General features: G+C 58.2%; 1 protein-coding gene across 3 annotated transcripts in view; it reads right to left on the minus strand.

Moving 5' to 3' along the window:
* The window catches only part of COL16A1 (collagen type XVI alpha 1 chain), a 50030-nt gene that overhangs the window by 17203 nt on the left and 15031 nt on the right, over positions 1 to 17796 (minus strand). The window contains exons 27-50 of one of the 3 annotated variants that reach the window (XM_086716289.1): positions 17411 to 17455; positions 15576 to 15611; positions 15368 to 15412; positions 14934 to 15065; positions 14124 to 14159; positions 13814 to 13921; positions 13370 to 13492; positions 13209 to 13262; positions 12967 to 13008; positions 12604 to 12639; positions 12463 to 12516; positions 12223 to 12291; positions 9854 to 9898; positions 9736 to 9762; positions 9221 to 9280; positions 8988 to 9035; positions 8802 to 8855; positions 5467 to 5520; positions 5194 to 5226; positions 3156 to 3272; positions 3030 to 3071; positions 2852 to 2938; positions 2010 to 2054; positions 1086 to 1130 (exon numbers count right to left, since the gene is read on the minus strand). In XM_086716289.1, coding sequence (XP_086572415.1) covers positions 1086 to 1130; positions 2010 to 2054; positions 2852 to 2938; positions 3030 to 3071; positions 3156 to 3272; positions 5194 to 5226; positions 5467 to 5520; positions 8802 to 8855; positions 8988 to 9035; positions 9221 to 9280; positions 9736 to 9762; positions 9854 to 9898; positions 12223 to 12291; positions 12463 to 12516; positions 12604 to 12639; positions 12967 to 13008; positions 13209 to 13262; positions 13370 to 13492; positions 13814 to 13921; positions 14124 to 14159; positions 14934 to 15065; positions 15368 to 15412; positions 15576 to 15611; positions 17411 to 17455 — 1437 coding nt within the window. The remainder of the gene's footprint in view (positions 1 to 1085; positions 1131 to 2009; positions 2055 to 2851; positions 2939 to 3029; positions 3072 to 3155; positions 3273 to 5193; positions 5227 to 5466; positions 5521 to 8801; positions 8856 to 8987; positions 9036 to 9220; positions 9281 to 9735; positions 9763 to 9853; positions 9899 to 12222; positions 12292 to 12462; positions 12517 to 12603; positions 12640 to 12966; positions 13009 to 13208; positions 13263 to 13369; positions 13493 to 13813; positions 13922 to 14123; positions 14160 to 14933; positions 15066 to 15367; positions 15413 to 15575; positions 15612 to 17410; positions 17456 to 17796) is intronic. The other 2 variants (XM_086716291.1, XM_086716290.1) reach the window with 2 other exon arrangements.

Raw genomic sequence — 17796 nt, forward strand, 5'->3', positions numbered from 1 at the left:
CCTCACGCCCTCGAGAGACGGTGCCCACACCTTTCCACAACACAAGACAGATGGCTAGACGGACAGATGGCCCCTTCACCCAAGCAAGCAGAAACAGACAAGGTCCGGCCAGGATGAGGACATGGGGACAGATGGAGCTGTGACAGGAGGGGCCCCGCTCCCTGAGCCTCCATCACCAGGCCCGGGAGGAGAGGAGCCAGGCCCCGGGAACACCAAATCTGACAAACAGGAGGTTAGTTTCCGTGACCCAGGAGGGAGCAACAGTGACGATGGGGACGATTTAAACACACTCGTGACGATGACGGAGGCAGGGCAATTAACGACACCTGGCGGGAGGGGCAGGCCAACGCACCGAGCACAGAGGGGCAGGGCCCCACGACACCCAGAAACCCAACCGGCTGGCGTCACCTGCCCAGCCTTGGAGCAGACCGGGCCCGGAGCCAAGGGAGAGGAAAGGAAGAGGAGGAAGCTGAGAGTTTCCTCTAGGACGCTGGGCGAGGTGCGAGCGTGGCTGCCTTCGGATCCCCGGGGCGCCTCTGGACGGCCCTGCCAAGCAGCGGGGTGGCAACCTGTGCCAGCCTGCGATGTGAAGCCCTAAAGCTTTGGCATCTCTGCCGGGCTCTGTGCCAGGCGCCTGGCAGGGCCCCAAGAACTACTTCCAGCAAATCTTCAGCCAACAGCAAAGGTGGGAGAAGCAGGAGGCAGAAGTGGGAAGGGAGGCGTAAAGAGGCCCCTGGAGGCACCGGCTTCAAATAAGAAGGTAAAGCAGGCCTGGGGGTGGGGGGTGGGGGGGCAGTGACGTGGGACTAGGGGAGAGAAAACGGAGACTGCAGGGGAGGCAGGTGGAAGAGAGAAGATGAAAGAAAGCAGGAGCAGGGGGAGAAGGGAAGAGGGAAAGGAGGCAGAGACTTGGGAGGATGTCCAAGCCGCTGGGACCTCAGGGGGAACCTGTGTCGTTACGTGCCTGCAGGGGACGGAGACAAACATGGAGGAGGGGCCAGGCCTCAACAGGAGGGGACACAAGCAAAAGCCACAGAGACCTGGCTGGCGGGGGAAGGGGAGGTCGAGCAGCGCTAGGTTCTTACAGGCAATCCGGGGGAGCCAACAGCACCAGGAAAACCTGGGGGGCCCTGGTGGGAGAAACAGGCAGGTCACAACTCACAAGCACAGTAACCCTGGACATAGTCGGGGGCAGGGGGTCATGGGGAGAGGAGGTCACAGGAATATTTCCAAGGCAGCTGGAAAAGAGACTCAGTGAAGGCAGCCGCTCCTCCCCTCGGCTCCAGGAAGAATGGCTCCGCCGTCGGCAGAGATGAGAAACAGCCCCCAGAGTCCCCCCGAGTCTAGCTGGACACCTTGCTGGAGAGCAAGCCCATCATGCCTGCCACCTGACCTCCATAGGCCCCCGGCCGGGTGGCTCCCTGGTTCTAAGGTGGCTCCCACCAGCCACTTGTTCTCCAAAGAAAGCATTTTCGGTTCTTCCAGACTTTTCCTGGTCACTTCTATTTTCCTGCCATAGCCACACCAGACATCCCTGGTCTGGCCTTCGTAGACCTGTCCTAGAGATGGCCCCACAGAGCAATGCAGCGATGCTGGCCCCTGTAGTGACTGGTGTCACGGAGGCATGAAGAGATCCGGCCAGGTTGCCATACACTTCCCTGGCAGCCGAGACCATGAGCCAGAAGCCTAGGCCTTCCCGCCAGGGCAGCCTGGGTCCGTGGTGCAGGACACTGCGGGGACGGGGACAGGGAGACACGAGTGTGCCCTTGAGGGCCTCCCCTAAGCAGGACCACAGGCAAAGTGGGACGGAGCAGGCCAGTTCCAGGGGATTCGATGGTGGGGGGGCCACAGTCCCCACAGATGCTCTGATGAGGGAAAGGAGTGGGCAGCAGAATTCCCCCTCTTTCTGCCCTGCCCAGTTTCCCGGATACAAGGCAGTAGAATGGTGTCTGGGCGTGGTGACCCCTTTGAGAGCTTCTCAAGTGGGCCAGGAAACCACGGATACTTACAATAGGGCCTGGAGGACCCGGGGAGCCCCTCATGCCAGGCGGACCCTGCAAAGGAAGCCAAGGGAAATGGATGGAGAGGCCCAGGCCCCACCACAGAGCCCCAGGGTCTCTGCAGCCTTCCTCCCAGCTCACCACGGCCAGAGTCAACAGAGGCTGGTAGATTTCAAAGCAGGGCCATTCAGCTGACGTTAAACCTTTCGTTCAGTTCATTCAATCATCCAAAACACACTTACTGAGCAGCTATTATGTCCCAGGCACTAGTCCAGGTGCTGGGGACACAGCAATAAAAGGAACATAAAAATCCCTGCCTTGTGGCACTGACAACTCTAGGGGAGAGGTAGGCAAGAACAAATAGAACAGGGGCTGACTCGTGCTCAGTGGATGTGTGTGGACTGTTCCTAAACGAATGAAGTACACGGTATTCCGAGGGTGACACGTGCACTGCATGAAGGGGACTGGGGTTTCTAGGGACGGTGTGGGGCATGGTCAGCTTTTTGAGAGGGTGGTCAGGGAAGGTCTCCCTGCGAAAGGGATAGTTGAGCAGAGGGGGTCGGGGGGGGGGGGGAGGGACGAGCCCTGGAGAAGAGCTGTGGGCAGAGGAAGCGGCTGGCAGGGGCGGAAGGGTGTCCTACGGGCCAAGAGCAGCCAGCGTGCCACCAGGGCCAGGGGCTCAGAGCCGCAAGAGGCACCGGATGACCCGACGCTCGGAGACCCCTGAAGGAGCCACCGGAGGGCCCAGGAGGACATCTGGCAGGAATGAAACTGCCCCTAGGAAGTGAGGGCCACTTACATGGAGACGCCAGCCCCCTTGGGGCCCTGCCCAGATGAGGGCCTGGTCCTACCTCTTCTCCTCTCTGGCCGGGCAGTCCTGGAGGACCGGGCAGGCCAGGACTTCCAGCACAGCCAGGATCCCCCTCGCCGTTGTCTCCCTGGAGTGGGATGGGGACGGTGAGCTGAGCGGCCAGGGCCCTCCCTGTGGGGCCCGGGGCACGGGCAGGAAGCGGGCACGGGTGCACTCACCCGGGCCTCCTCGGCTCTGGGGCGCTCCCGCTCTATGAAGCACTGAGGACAACAGGAAACCCTCCGTCAGGTGAGGTGGCCGGGTGCTCTCCCCTCACCAGGCCGCCCCTGAACCCGGCCTCCTACCCGGGCACAGCTGTCCAGGCCTGGCACGCCGGGAATGCCCTGGTCTCCCTTCTCCCCTTTTTCCAGGAGCGCCACCGGGTGGGCCGTCCGCCCCTGGACACAGTCCCCGCAGAGGCTCTGACAAGAGAGAGGAGAGGGCAGTGGGGCGTGGGTCCCAGAAGGCCAGGGCGGGCCGAACGGGGGAACCCCACCCTGAACTCAGCCAAGGCGCCCTGCCCGGCAGTCTTCCCCTCCCCCCCCACCCCCCGCCCACACTCTCTCTTTCCCCAGCCACATCCCTGTGGCGGCTCTGTTCCATCCTCAGGGGACCCAATCCCAACACTGGCTTTGAGTTTTCTCCAGGAAGCAGCTCTGTGGGGCCAAGCCAAAGCCACTTTCCAGACAGGCGTGTGGGAGGAGGCGGAGGGGCCCGCAGAGGGACCATCTGTCCCGGCTGTTCCTGCAACCTGCACCCACTGTGAGGACACACCGTGAGGATTCAGGCTGAAAAGGCCGGCCCCAAACACCAGCCTCTCTGCCCAAGGGAGCAAAGGAGCGGCTGCAGGAGCCAGGCCCTCTGCAGACGCCCCGCGGGATGGGGTCTGCCCTCCTGCCCCAGCAGATCCCGACTGGCATGGGCTCCCCGGTTCGCCCACCCCTGGCGGGGGTTGTCCCTGGACCCGTCGTCAGGAGCCCCCCGCTCCACCTTCACTGTTCGCTGCAAAGTCCGGGGATGATGGTTGTCACTGACTCAGCGCCCGTGATGCCAGCCATCAGAATAGGCCTGTGCACATTATCACATTCAACCCTGACAGTGCAATGAGGCAGGTAATCTTATAAGCATTCCGGAGATGAGAAAGCCGATGCTCAAAGAGACAGTGTGACTTGTCTCAGGTAAGTGGGAGCCTGTACTGGGTGCTGCTGTGCTGAGGCCAGAGCTGGCACTCTGTCCACGGGCCCGGGTTTCCTCCGGGGTGGCATCTGAGCCCTTCTCCAGACCACACACGGTTCCGGTTTGGGGTCCTCCACAGAGCACGTTGACTAAGAAGCCGTCAGGTGACATGTTACACAGAGTCGTGCAATCACTTGCCCGGGGGCAGGACTTGGGGGAACCCTGGGCTTGCCGGGAGCCTAAGGGAGAAGAACTGGGGTTTCGCTGCCACACTCCCCTGTGATCAACCTATAGCTGCTGTCAGGAGGTTAACCTGAGTTAACCTCTCAGGAGGTTAACTGCAAGCCGCTTCTGGAGACATCTGCTGTCCAGAGCAAGGGCCGGCCAGGCAGTCCTCATGCTGTGGTCTGACCAGGACCCACGGGGGGAAGTGGGAGGTCCAGGGCACTGGGTAGTCAGTGCTAGAAGGGAGGGGCCCCGGAAGTTGCTGGGCTGGAGGAGAAAAGAGACCAGCCCTCATCTCCACAGGTGACTGAGCGAGGGAGGCCCGCGTCACCCTCGGTCCAGCCCAGCTTGGGAGGCCCGGCCAGAGCCCCCAGTGAGATCCTGATGTCCTGGCACAGGCCAACCCTGCCGGGACCCCAAGTCCCCTCTCTTGTGCCACTGGAATTGTTCCTGAAATCCCATCACCTCCCTGAATTCTTTCTGCATTGACCAGAGGACAGCTGAAGCCTTCTTCCAGGCCCTCAACCCAGTCCCGTCCAAACATATGCGACCTTTGCAGCTCGCTGCCTGATGACCCTTATAACTGCACTTGCACCCCCCTGCTGTGCTCTAGAAGCTGCTGGACCCTGCCCCGGTATGACCAGGGTGGCACAGGGCCTCACTGGTGGCTCCTGTGGGCAGGCTTTGGGGCAGGAACTACCCACAACATCCATCACGTGGGTACCTTCGCGGGATTCCTTCACGCACTCATCCAGCAAGTAAAATGGAGGGTCTGGCAGCAGCCAGGCGCCGTGCTAGGCCCTCGGAGATGGGTGCTTGGAATGCACATTCCCCACAAACAGCTCCGTCTGTAGCTCCCCTGTGCTGTGCTGAGACTTCCTACGATAATCCCCTCAGGAGACTTCCCTGCCAATTCCTACCCCTCCCCGCCTACCCTCTTACCTTAAGGAGGTGCTGTTCAATTGGTAAGGATCCCTGCAAGAGAGGAGACAGGAGGGCTCCAGGGCTCAGGCAGGTGTGGGGAAGGGGGATGGAGACTTATGGGATCAGGTAGAACCTTGGGAAGCCCCGTGCCACCCCGGCTTCCCCCTGCCTTGCACAAGGGAGAGAAGAGGGTCCCCCTGCATCTAAGGGAGCTGGCATGACAAGTCAGCCCCGGGAGGGGCAGGGAAGGGCAGGGAGGGGGCTGCCCAGTGACGCCTGGCTGGGACCTACCAGTTCGGCCGTTAGCCCAGGCTGTCCGGGCAAACCGGTGTTTCCAGGCACTCCCTGCAGCCAAGAAGAGACACGAGTGAGCGGGCTCTTCTTTTGAGCCCGAAGGCCACCCTGCTTCGTGCCCGCCACCCCCACTGCCTCTTCTCTTCCTGCAGAACCGGGGGCCTGGCTGGCATAAGGCTGGCACCCATTCTTAGCTCAAAACCTCCAGACTGTTTGCAGGGAGAGCCGAGGAGGCCCAGAAGGCTGACCCCCAAAACCAGTCCGATGGGAGTTTTTCCTACATGTTAGAGGGACATCAGAAATCAGGCAAAGGGGCTTCTGCACAGTAAGTAACGGCGTTTCTTTCTTGCACACGTGTCCTCTGTATTGTCCTTAATCACGGACTTCCTGGCCAGCTAGGTGCTATCACCTCCAACTTGAAACCAGAGCAACGAATTCAGAGAGGGCAAGTAACTTGCCAAAGGCCACAAGACGAGCAAAATGCAGAGGTGAGGCTCAGAGTCAGGACCACTGCCCTCAACCCCTCCCTTAAGCGTGATTCCAGCACCTTCCTCAAAAGACATTCCCTGGAACACAGCAAGGTGGAGGCTCGGGAGCCAGTTGGTGTGAACCCCAACCACCTGGGTAATTTCTGGAGGGCTACTTGGAAAAAAGAAATCTCTGTGCCTCAGTTTCCTTATCTGTGACACAGGGACAGTTAGTTTATGGTGAGGCATAAAGGAGCTCACACGAGAGCTTTGCCGCCCAGACTCCCTGTCGCCCCTGCAGGCTCGCGGTGCACATTTGCATATTAAATACCCCGTGGAGGCCAGGAGAATGTTCCCTTTTCAATCCCCAGTGCCCGGCACAGAGGAGGCATGCATTAAATACGTGTCAGAGTGAACGCACTGCTGCTCGCCCTGCTCTCCCCGCACCGGGATTTCCTTGGCCCGTCCTGAGAGCTGGCCTGCCTTCAAGTCCCGGCTTCCGGTGACAGAATGCACCGCCTTCCCCGGCGAGCCCGCCCTATTTCAGCCCAGGCTCTAGCGAGGCCCGAGGCAGACTGGGGTCGGCCTACCTCCGGCAACCCCTGTGCCACTCCTTCTGCGTCCTGAGTGAGTTACCAGGGTCATGTGCTAAGGACAGGGCCTGGCGCGGGGAAAACACCTCGAACCCATTCGTGATCATTATGCACCTAAATCATTCACCCCTGCTCCCCTCCCCACTGCCTGTGTGTTACTTCAAGCCGGATACTTGGTGATTTTCTTTCCTTGCCCTCCTGGAACCAGACGTCCCACCTGTTGTCCTACTGTTAGAAGCCAGAAGCTACGCACTCACTAGCTACTAACTGTATGGCCTCGGGCACATTGCTTGACCTCCCTGCCTCAGTTTCCCCCGCTGGGAAACGGATGGGGATTACGTGGGATTACATTACTTGGGCAAATACATGCTGTCTATCTCTGGGCCTGCTTCTGAGCCTGAAGACAGGAGCTGCCGGGCGTCCCTTCCCTGAAAGGGCTGCAGGGCCAACCTGGCCAGGAAGACTTGCACCTTGCCTGGCACGGGGCAGGTGCCTATTAGTGGCAGCTTGGCTTGGTTTACGGCACTGGCACCAGACGAGGACTCCGGTGCCTGGGACCAGACTCTGCAGTCACTCTTTCTGCCTTGTTCCCCCAGCGTGGCTTGGCAGGGTTCACACTCCATCAGTGTGTTAATGGGTCACTTTGAAATGACTCTCATGCTTCCCCAAGCAAACTGCAAAAGACCCCTGCAGACAGATTCCTGTTTCCTGGTGGTGCGGCAGGATGCAGGGACACTTGGCAAATGTGTGGCTGGCCCGTGGGGGACTGAGAGTTGGCTCTGGTGCTGAGCTCTTGATGAGACAGAGAAAATTGGATCCCGGCAGAGACTCCCATCAGCCATGGGGACTCACCAGAACAGATTCTCACCCCAGGGTGGCAGCGGGGGATGTATAAAATCTCCAGGGCAGGGGGAGTCGTTTGTAAGAAGCTTCCATGGGATTCTGCTCTGCTTCCTCAGGAGCTGGGGGCCAGACCTGCAGAAGCCTAGGACCTTCAGGAAATGTGACCTGGTGTGCAAACCCTTGGGGAACCGTCCTGCGGGGCAGCGGCAGGAGGAAGCAAATGTTCTGTCCTGGGAAGCCCTGTCCAGCGCGGCCGGTTCCTAGCTGGGTGACCTCAGACAAGATATTTCACCTCTTGGAGCCTGTTTGCCTCGCTGTGACTTGGGGATAACACCACCTGCCTGTTGGAGTTGATGTAAGACTCAAACGAACGAGAGTACGGGCGTAAGATAATAATAGAAGTCATGGTCCTAATGATGGCTAATGCCTTCTAAGCATTTACTATGTGCTAGGACATATGGTCCCACACATTTCGCGTGCATTAACTTGCTTCACGTTCACAAAAGCCCCATGAGGTACTTGCTGTAATTATCTCCACTTAACAGATGAAGGAACTGAGACACAGAGAGGGTAAGGAATTTGCCCAGCATCACACCACAACTAGCACAGAGCAGGGCTGGCTTTCAAGGTCAGGTTCATTGGCTCTGGAATGCACACTCTCATCACAGTGCCACACGGATCTCCCCTCCCACTGCTCTCCCCTCACTGTCACTGGCCTCCACGCGATTGTCAGGCACAGTCCCGCCTCCGAGCCTTTGCACCTGCTGCTCTCCGCTGTCAGGAACACTCTCCCTCGCTCATTTCCGCTCAGTCTGGATGCCTTCCAACACGCCTCTCCAACATCTTCCTTGCCCTCCTCCCATTTTCTGACCCCACTCCCTGCTTTATCTTTCTCCTTAGCACATACCGCTCTTTTAACATGCTATGTTGTGTTTTATTTTTATCTTGCTTATTGTCTGTGTCTCTTACTAGAATGCACACTCTAAAAGGGGAGGGGTTTTTATTTTTGCCCACTGCTATAGCACCAGCACCTAAAATAGTGTCTGGAAAACAGCAGAGGTGCAAAAAGATTTGTTGCATGAATGAATGTTGGACACCGTTCCAAAACAGGGGAGCTTCACACGGTATATGGAACTATTTGACCCGGATCCTGGGTTCCTGACAGCTGACCAAGGCCTGAGGTTGGCCCGGGTGTCCATAGGGTGTCTGGGCCAGCGCAGAGCAGGGTATTCCCTGCTCAAGAAAGGTCCAGGACTGCCCACCGCCCGTGCTAAGGGCTCAGAGCCTCGCCCCCCACCCCATGCCGCACTGGGGAGCAGGAACACACAGGAGTGAGGATGGCACGCGTCGGTGTCGGGCGGAGATGCGGCCCACTCAGGGGCCCACACAGACCCCGAGCCCTGCCACCCTGCCACCGCGCCTCCTTTACCTGCAGCCCCGGCATTCCAGGGGGTCCAGGGGGTCCAGGAACACCCGGGGGACCCTGAGGGAGAGGAGAAGCAATCAGACCCAAAAGAAAGCTCTGCCCCACCGCTGGGGGCAGCGGCATCACGGTGGGCAAGCCACAGGGCGCTGGCGGACAAGTGGAGACACAGAGGAGACAAGCGACACACACCTGCGGGCCCGGCTGCCAGGAGCTGCCCATCCAAAGTCCCGGAGCACCCTGGGTGGGAGTGGGGGTCGCAAAAGAAGGGAGAGGTTATAGGCAACGTTCACACCAAGCGCAGGGCTGCGTGGGGAGGCAGCTGGCTGGGGCGCAAAGCCCTGCGGGGCCCTCGCATGTTGAGCCAACACAGGAAGCCAGGCCTCTCCCCCCCGGCCGGGGGGAGAGCTCTCAGCATCACTTACCGGCATGCCAGAGAAGATGGGGTCCCCTCGAGAAGGGCAGGAGCACTCCCCTGGCTCGCCCTGAAAAGATAAGAGCCTTTGTCAAAGGGGGGCAAGGATGGGGGACCTTTTGGAAACCAACATCCGGGAGGCAGCACAGGCTCTAAGATGGAGAGGCCAGCGTTTAAATCCAGAATCCGCCTCTTACGACTGTGCCCTTGGGCACCCTGTTCAACCTCTCAAGCCTCAGTCTCTTCATCTGTAAAATGGGCAGCAGAGCACTAAACGCATAGGCCATCAGGAGGATGGAATGGATGAACGCATACAGAGTTCCTGCCCCACGGAAAGCACTCAGCCCTCAAGTTCTAAGCGCTACTGTTAGTCCTGTCGGAATAGTAGCAAGGAGACCAAAATGACTCCTCAGCTCCTGTCTTGGAGTCCACCACCGTGGGCATACATTCCCCCGGGGGTGGGGTGGGGGGCTCTAGGGGTTGTTAATTTCTCCACGGTATTGGCCACAGGGCCTGGGGACTTACCTTCTCTCCCTGAGGTCCCTTTTCACCCTGCAGGGAAGAAACACAGTGAGGTGAGTAGATAGGGGTGTGGAGGCGAGACCTGCTGGGGCTTCCTGCCGCCCTGAGGCACTGTACTCACTGGAATCCCTCTGGCTCCTGGAAGTCCTTGCTGCCCATCAGGGCCCTGAGGGGAGAGAGCCCATGGTCAGTGGTGAGCCAGGACAGTAGCCAGCCATGTGGCCCACCGGCAGGGGAGGGCAATGGGACAAGCAGAAGCCTGCACCCCAGTGCCTGTGTCCTAGAGGAGGGGACTCTGGCGTAGGAGACAAGGAGAGAAAGAAGGAGAAAGACTGGCATTTCCTGAGCACCTTCGGGGGGTCAGACACGGGGCCCAGCACCTGTCGGAGAACAGAGTGGGATCCCCACTCCCATCCCTGCAGGACGGTCCCGTTCTGTTTTCCAGGTGAGAAAACTGAGGTTTAAAGAAACTCTGTGGGGCGCCTGGGTGGCGCAGTCGGTTAAGCGTCCGACTTCAGCCAGGTCACGATCTCGCGGTCCAGGAGTTCGAGCCCCGCGTCAGGCTCTGGGCTGATGGCTCGGAGCCTGGAGCCTGTTTCCGATTCTGTGTCTCCCTCTCTCTCTGCCCCTCCCCCGTTCATGCTCTGTCTCTCTCTGTCCCAAAAATAAATAAACGTTGAAAAAAAATATATAAAGAAACTTTGTAATAGACCCACCAGAATCACTGCACCCAGCTATATGCGGCCCAAAGTCCCTGTTCGCGCCCTCTCTCTCCCCCTTTAGTGCTCGCCACACGTTCCATCACAAAGGTCATCTCAGATGACTTAGCAGGAGGTGGGAATTTCTGCCCTTAGTTTATCACCAAGGATTTGAAGACTCTGAAAGGCCGTCACTGGCCTAAGGTCACACAACTTGCACGGTGTGTGGGGCTGGGACTGGGGGGGGGGGGGCCTCCCGGCTGGGGTTCAGCCTGAGGGAAGAAGATCTGGAGAAGTCTGCCTGGCTGTTCAGGGGCATTCTGATGGCTGCCTTCCTGTGGGACATGCCACCTTCACACACGGGACTCGCAACTCCACGAGAATCGGGACTGTCTTCACTTTTACCTCCGCCTTTACCCAGAGGCTCCCTGGAACAGCCAGGGACCCTGTGTCTGGGCGACACAGACTGGTTGCATGGATGTGGGCGAGTCCCTGGCCCCTCTGGGCTTCAGGGCACCCTCAAGGGGACCCCATCAGTGATATTGCCAAACCGGAACTGGAATTTCTCTAGGGACCCATAAACACAGAAAAGATATCTTTCACTGGGCTGTTTTCAACATTCCCAGAAACCCAAGAGAAATTACACACTTGCCCATGACCTGGCATGGCACAGCCTGGCTGCAAGGTAGCACTGCTTTGATTTAGGCTAGAATTATACCATCTCGTAAAATTCTAGTGGGTTCATGTGGAGTAGACGCTGACTATTATACAGGTATTTGATGAATGAAAATAAGGAAAGGCATTTATTATTACTTAATCTATGCAATTTGTTCAATAGGCACATCTTTTAAAACATGGGAATGAGGGGCGCCTGGGTGGCTCAGTCAGTTCAGCGTCTGACTTCGGCTCAGGTCGTGATCTCATGGTTCGTGAGTTCGAGCCCCGCGTCGGGCTCTGGGCTGACAGCTCAGAGCCTGGATCCTGCCTCGAATTCTGTGTCTCCCTCTTTCTCTGCCCCTCCCCTGCTCACACTCTGTCTCTCTCTCTCTCTCTCTCTCTCAGAAATAAATAAGCATAAAAAAAATAAATAAATAAAACATGGGAATCGTGGGTGGGACAGGAATAAAGAGAGGTCTTTGAGGGTAATGAGGTTGGTCTAGATAGATCTGTGCTGGCCAGTATGGTAGCCAATAGTCGCATGTGCTTATTTAAAATTTAAATGAATTGAAATGAAATGAAATGTAAAATTTAACTCCTCGGTCACACTAGCCACATTTCGAGGGCTTGAAAACCACGTGGCTACCGGCTACCCTCTCGGGCAGAGCAGAATAGAACATTTCTATCATTGTGGACAGCTCTATGGGGCAGCACCCATTTAGATGAGCCCCCAAGGACCAGGCTTTGAAGTGGGGTGGGTGAGTTAACATATGGGCTTTGAGTCAGACAGACCTGGGTTCAAGTCCTGACTCTGCCTGCTCATTCTCTGGCCTTCCGGGGGACAATGATAGCCAGTCCCTTATAGGGCTGTTGTGAGGTTTAAGTGAATCTCTGTTGCTTTAGAGCTCAGCACAAGGCCTCAGCGCAGTCACTGCTCCAGAAATGGTGGTGATCAGTGATGTCATTCAGGTGCCCTCCCCTCCAGACAGTGTGGCTTTCCTTCTCGGAGGCTGAGCCTCTCTCCTCCCCTTCCCCACGCTGTGGGGCCCGGTCAGTCAGCCCTGTGCCCTCTTCCCAGCAGCACCAGCCCGGCCCCAACAGGGCCTCCAGCACAGAGCACAGACAGGACCCTTACCGGAGGCCCAGAGACACTGGCACCAGGGGGCCCCATCGGCCCGGCAGCTCCTTTCAGCCCCGGAGACCCCTGCAGAAGAGAGAGCACAGAGGCTAACGGCGTCAATCGGGCAGGTGAGACCCCTCAGACCAGGTGTTGGGTGGCCCACCGTTGGGCATCACTCACTCCCATGTCCCTGTCCCCCCTGCCACGGCACTCAGAAGCACCGCAGGTCTAGCGCCCTACGAAGCAGAGGCTCACCTTGGCACCTTTCTCTCCGGTGGGGCCAGGTGGTCCCCGAGGTCCCGGAAGCCCCTGCAGACAGAAGGAAGCACAGTTAAGGAACTGGCCCGAAGTGGCCCCTTCCCCCGCCAGACTCCTCTAGGCCAAAAGCAGACGTACCTGAATGCCAGGCAAACCCTGGACTCCAGGTTCCCCCTGCAATTTAGAAAAGACAGACTGGGCCACAGGCCCTGCCCCACTGGCAGACCTGGTCTGGGGTGGGGTATCTGCCAGCCCAAATTCAAGAGAGCTCCCCGGCAAGACCGTGAGGGTCAGAGAGGTGGGGTTCAAAGCCAAGGTCCCCCCCCAGGAGTGATGACAGGCCAGGGCTACAGCCCAGTTCTTCTTCCCAAAGCTGTGCCCTTGAGCACTGGAGGCCAGGCAGAGCCCCATAGTTTTGGGGACAGATAGGAGTGGGCAGATGGTTAATAGAAGTATTGGGAGGCTGGGGGCAGGCAGGCCAAGGGAAGGCTAGAGACTCACCTGCGGCCCCTGGATTCCCCTTCCCGGAGGTCCAGGCTCTCCCTGAAGAGACAGAAGGACAAACCTTGGCTTGGGATTCCCCACTCACCCAATAGCCTCTTCCCCAGCCTCTTCTCCTTTACCCCCGCACCTCCACCTTCTCCCTTCTCTGGGGCTGATCTTCCCCACTCCAGGCCCATGCCCCCCACCGCCAACCCTCACCACACATACCTGCAGCCCAAGCTCCCCGTACACACACCTACCTGGGTGCCCTTCAGTCCTGGGGGCCCTTGAACTCCAGGTAGACCAGGCTGGCCCTAAAAGATACAGGTGGCCCATGGGTCCCACAGGGAAAAGGGTGCAGGTGGGAGAGAAGGCAAAGCTCAGGCAGGGAGAGACCAGAGGGCTGGTAGCGGGAACTCACCGGTTTCCCAGGCCGGCCCACACCTTCTGGGCCCGGCTCTCCTTTGGGGCCCTGCTTCCCAGGCAGTGCTGCTGTGCTCGGCACTGCCCCCTGCAGGCTGGGGCAGGCAGTGCAGTCATCACCCTGGTCAGAGAGAGGCGCAGCCAGCTTTCCTTGAGCCAGGGCTGACAGGCGGGCCAGGAAGAGGCACCGGAAAGAGGGGGGGTCCCTGCGCCCCTCTGAGAGCTCTGCCCCTCCACTGTCCCCACCTCGGTCTGGGAAATCAAAACACGCCCCCGACCCTCCCTGCTCTTCCCCTCCCTGCCTTGCAGAAGAGCTGAGGCATCACCCAGCGATTCCGGTATCCCGCGAGGCTCGCAACCTGACTCCGCAGTCCTTCACCTCATTAGCTCTCAGCCCCATTTCTTTTTGTCCGGGCAACAAAGTGCCCCCTACCCGACTGACCTTTTCTCCTTTCGGGCCCATGGGGCCCCGCACGCCAGGTTCTCCCGACAGTCCCGGCCGCCCCGTGGTGCCTGGCACTCCAGGATCTCCAGGGTTCCCAGCATCACCCTGTAAGGAGCAGGCTTCAAGGAGGGCAGAGGTGGCCCAGCTGGGGGCAGACTGCCTCTTGGGAGCTAAAGGCACTCAGAGCCCTTTGCTGGGGCCTGGGGGCTGCCCAGGGAGTGGAGAGCGGGCACAGGGCGATCAGGAAAAGGAAGTGGAAGGCGCCTCAGAGAGGCGGTGCCCACCCGTGCCCACGAGGCTCTCTCACCTTGTTCCCCTTCGGTCCACGCTCTCCAGCCTTGCCCTGGGGAGAAAGCATTTCTAGTACCCACTCACTCATAGCGGACACCCCTAAGCGTCTGGCACCGTGTTAGACCCAGGGAACTCAACAGGGCACAAAACAGTCCAAAATCTCTTCTCTCGTCCTAGCGAAGCAATGCCGGATGGATTAAGAGAGGAGCCGAGCCAGAGTCCTGTCTGGGTGACCCCCGGCAAGCTGCCTAACCTCTCTGTGACTCGGTTTCCTTACCTGTCAATGGGAATGCTAAGAATGGCGTTGGCTTCTACCCTGCAGTCCTTGTGACATTAGACGAGCTAACGTGTGTGAAGCAGTGTGTGGCACCCAGCATACGCTATGGCAGTGCTCGCTGTGACCAGTAGAGCGAGGACAATAATAATCAGTCCCGTGGTAACCACGGGTCATCCTGAACACCTATCGTATGCCGCGAGGTGCTTCACACACGCGATTCCCAGGCCCTAGGTGTTGGTGATTGCAACACCACCACGCAGAGGAAACAGAGGCACAGAGAGGAGAACAGTAACTTGTTCAAGTCAAAGCGTGAGTGAAAGGCAGAGCTAGAATCTGAACCCAGGCCCGCCTGGTCCCGAGTTGGTGCTCTTTCTTTCGTAGGCCCTGCCAGGCCGGGTCCCAGGATGAAGGGCTGAGGCATCCTCTGGGGACAGAAGCACTGACCCTTCCATCGACTCCCACCTACTCCCCACCATCCAGGGAGCCAAAAGACCCGGGCAGGGTTCGTCCCTTCCTTTGCGCCTCTCCTGCAGCAACCTGGGAGCTCACCTGTTTCCCTGGCAAGCCAAAGCCCGGGGGCCCAGGCTCTCCCTTCTCTCCAGGAGGGCCAGGCAAGGCCACCGCGTAGCTGTCCCCATCCTGAGGCTCGGACAGGGCTGGGCATGGCTCACAAGGCTCCCCCTGCCAAGTGAGGACACAGGGTTGGGGGATACCAGGCCGGGCCTGGAATCGGGGGCTGGGGAACGGAGCCGGGCCTGACACAGCGTCCCTGCTGGGCGAGGGATATCTCAGGAGAGATCGCGGGAGGACAGGCAAGAAATGAAGGTGGGGGCCAAGTCATCAAGGGTCTTGAATGCCATGCTAAGGAATAAGATGTTACCCTCAGGCAGTGGGGAGCCTTGTGGGGATTGAATTAGAGCAAGATAAGTGTGTGTTTAGGAAGTTCACCCTGGCTGCAGAGGGGAGAGTGTCGCCAGACTCACCTTCTCCCCTTTGATGCCTGTGGATCCCACTGGCCCTGGTGGACCCTGTGTGATTAAAAAAAAAAAAAAAGAGGCCACGTGTGAGGCCCAGCACCTGCTTGGGCTATGCTGGGGCACAGTCCAGATCTGTCGTCCCCCCCCCCCCAGTAGTAGGTAGCACCTCCCGTCTTCCCCTTTTCCCAAGAGCTGTTGTTTCTAGAGCACTTACCGGCCGGCCAGCTGGCCCTGCCTCCCCAAAATTACCCTGTGCAAAGCAGAGAGCAAAGGGTCAAAGAGAGGGTGCTGGGTCAGTCCCCAGCCACAAACCACAAAAGTTGCTTCTTAGGATGTCTAGACTACCCCTCTCATCTCCTGGCTAGGGAAACTGAGGCCAGGGATTTCCCCAAGGTCCCCAGGAGAGTCTGTGGCATGTTCCCCAGGCTCACTTCACAGAATCCTAGCCCCGCACGCAGCCCTCACCCAGCACACGAAGATCATTAGCTCATTCATTTGTTCACTGGATGCCTACACGGCTGTGCCCCGGGCAAGGTGCTGGTGGGTCGCAGTGAACAGCACGCCCGAACACCTTGTGCAATTTACACACGTGTGGGGGACAAGAAGTAGTTTTTAAGTCACAGTAAGTGTAAACAGCCAGGAGGGCTATGAAGGGCACAGACACAAGGGAGGCCATTTTGGACAGGGTGGTCGGAGAAGTGTTGACCACAATTATTATCAGAAAGACGAGAAGAAGGCCATCCAGCGAAAGAATAGGGGGAGGGGGGAAGAGAGGGAGAACGTACGAGATGGTGGGAGCCACGAGTACAGAATCTAAGAGGTGGGGACATTCCTGGTTCCAGAGCGGAAGGAGGCCAGCACATCCACAGCCCCGGAAACGGAAAGGGAAACGGAGGAGAGCGGAAGAACCGGAAAGGCAGGCAGGGTCCGGCCAGGGTCTTGTTAAGCATAGCAGGACTTTGCTACAGAGTCAATCATGAAGGATTTTAAGCAGGGAAATAATGAAACCCGAGTTCTTTTTGCGAGGGCACGTTATGTTAGCTGCTGGGTGGCAAACGGGCTGTGGATGAGCTACGGTGGCCACAGGCAGGCCAGACAGGGGGGCTGCCACCAGAGTCCAGGTGAGACTGGTCGGGACTCAGATGGCGGTGGCGCTCACAGAGGTGGAGAGGAGTGGGGGGGAAGCTGACAGAGATGCCTGTTGACAGGACTGGGGGAGATGACGTGGGGGAAGGCAGGGATCCAGGCTGCGGCAGGTTTGGGATCTGAGGAGCCAGGGACGTGCCATTTACTGGGACAGAGAAATCTAGAAGAGGAGGCAGCTGTGAAGTGAGGGTACAGGGGCCCCGTCTTGAGAAATGACGGGTGTGGTTTGCCTGACAGAGCAGAGTCCGAACATATATTTTGGTATTTCTCACGCTTGGACACGCATCCACCCGTGGAAGCCCTCATTTGGGTAACACCGCATTATAAGTTCAACGCTGTCATTTGTCCCCAACGCAATCATAACTACAAATGTGAACACGGGCACTGAAATCGAGTAACCCAGCCGAGCAGCGAAGATTACAGACTCTGGAGCCAGATTCCTAGGCTCGGATCCCAGTTCTACACCCGAACACCCATGTGACCTTGGGTAACTGACTTGGCCTTCTATGCCTCTGATTCTTCATCCGTAAAATGACAATAATGGAGTAGCTCCCCCAAAAGGTTTTAGGGGGATGAAACAAGTTAATACGTGCCTAAGCACTTGGAACGGTGCCCGGCACATCGTAAGTGGTAAAGGAGAGGCAAATATTGTTATTTTATTAAAAGGTGGTCTTAAACGTGCTTAATTGTTTTAGATTATCAATAAAATAAACACACAGCACTAAGGAGTTCTCTTGGAGAAGGCAAGGGTCTTCCAAATAAGCTCATTGACTCCAGTCTGCAAAGCACGGATGAATTTATTTCACTGTGGATTTACAGTTTGATCTCTCGTCTGTATCGTCCCTATTCCCTGCCTCCCTGCCAAGAAACCGTGGCGTCACTGACAGCTAACCCAGAGCTCACCTTCTCTCCTTTCAGCCCTGTTGGCCCTGGAGCCCCAACTTTCCCCTGAAAAACAACCAAATCACAGTTAGAGCACCTTCCCACTCCCACCCCTGCAAAACTCCATGGTTCCAGTGTCCCCCCAGAAAGAGAAAGGCCAGCTTGGAATTACGAATGCCACAACTCCAGCGGTAGCTGGGCAGTTACTTCTTTTATGCAGCCGGGCATTTGGAGATTCTAAGAGGGAACTCCGGGGCAAGCAACCCGGGGGGGCGTAGGGGTGGAGGGAGAGACCAGGCTGCAGGCCTGGGACACCTGCCTCAGGGCCTCCTTCCTGGTCTCTGCCTTGAGACTCGGGGGCTGTGGGGCCAGGGAAGCCACCAGTGTGGCAAAGATGGGCTGGTCAC

The sequence above is a fragment of the Puma concolor genome, chromosome C1, assembly GCF_028749965.1.
Source record: "Puma concolor isolate L17-30 chromosome C1, mPumCon1.1.hap2, whole genome shotgun sequence".
NCBI lineage: Eukaryota > Metazoa > Chordata > Mammalia > Carnivora > Felidae > Puma > Puma concolor.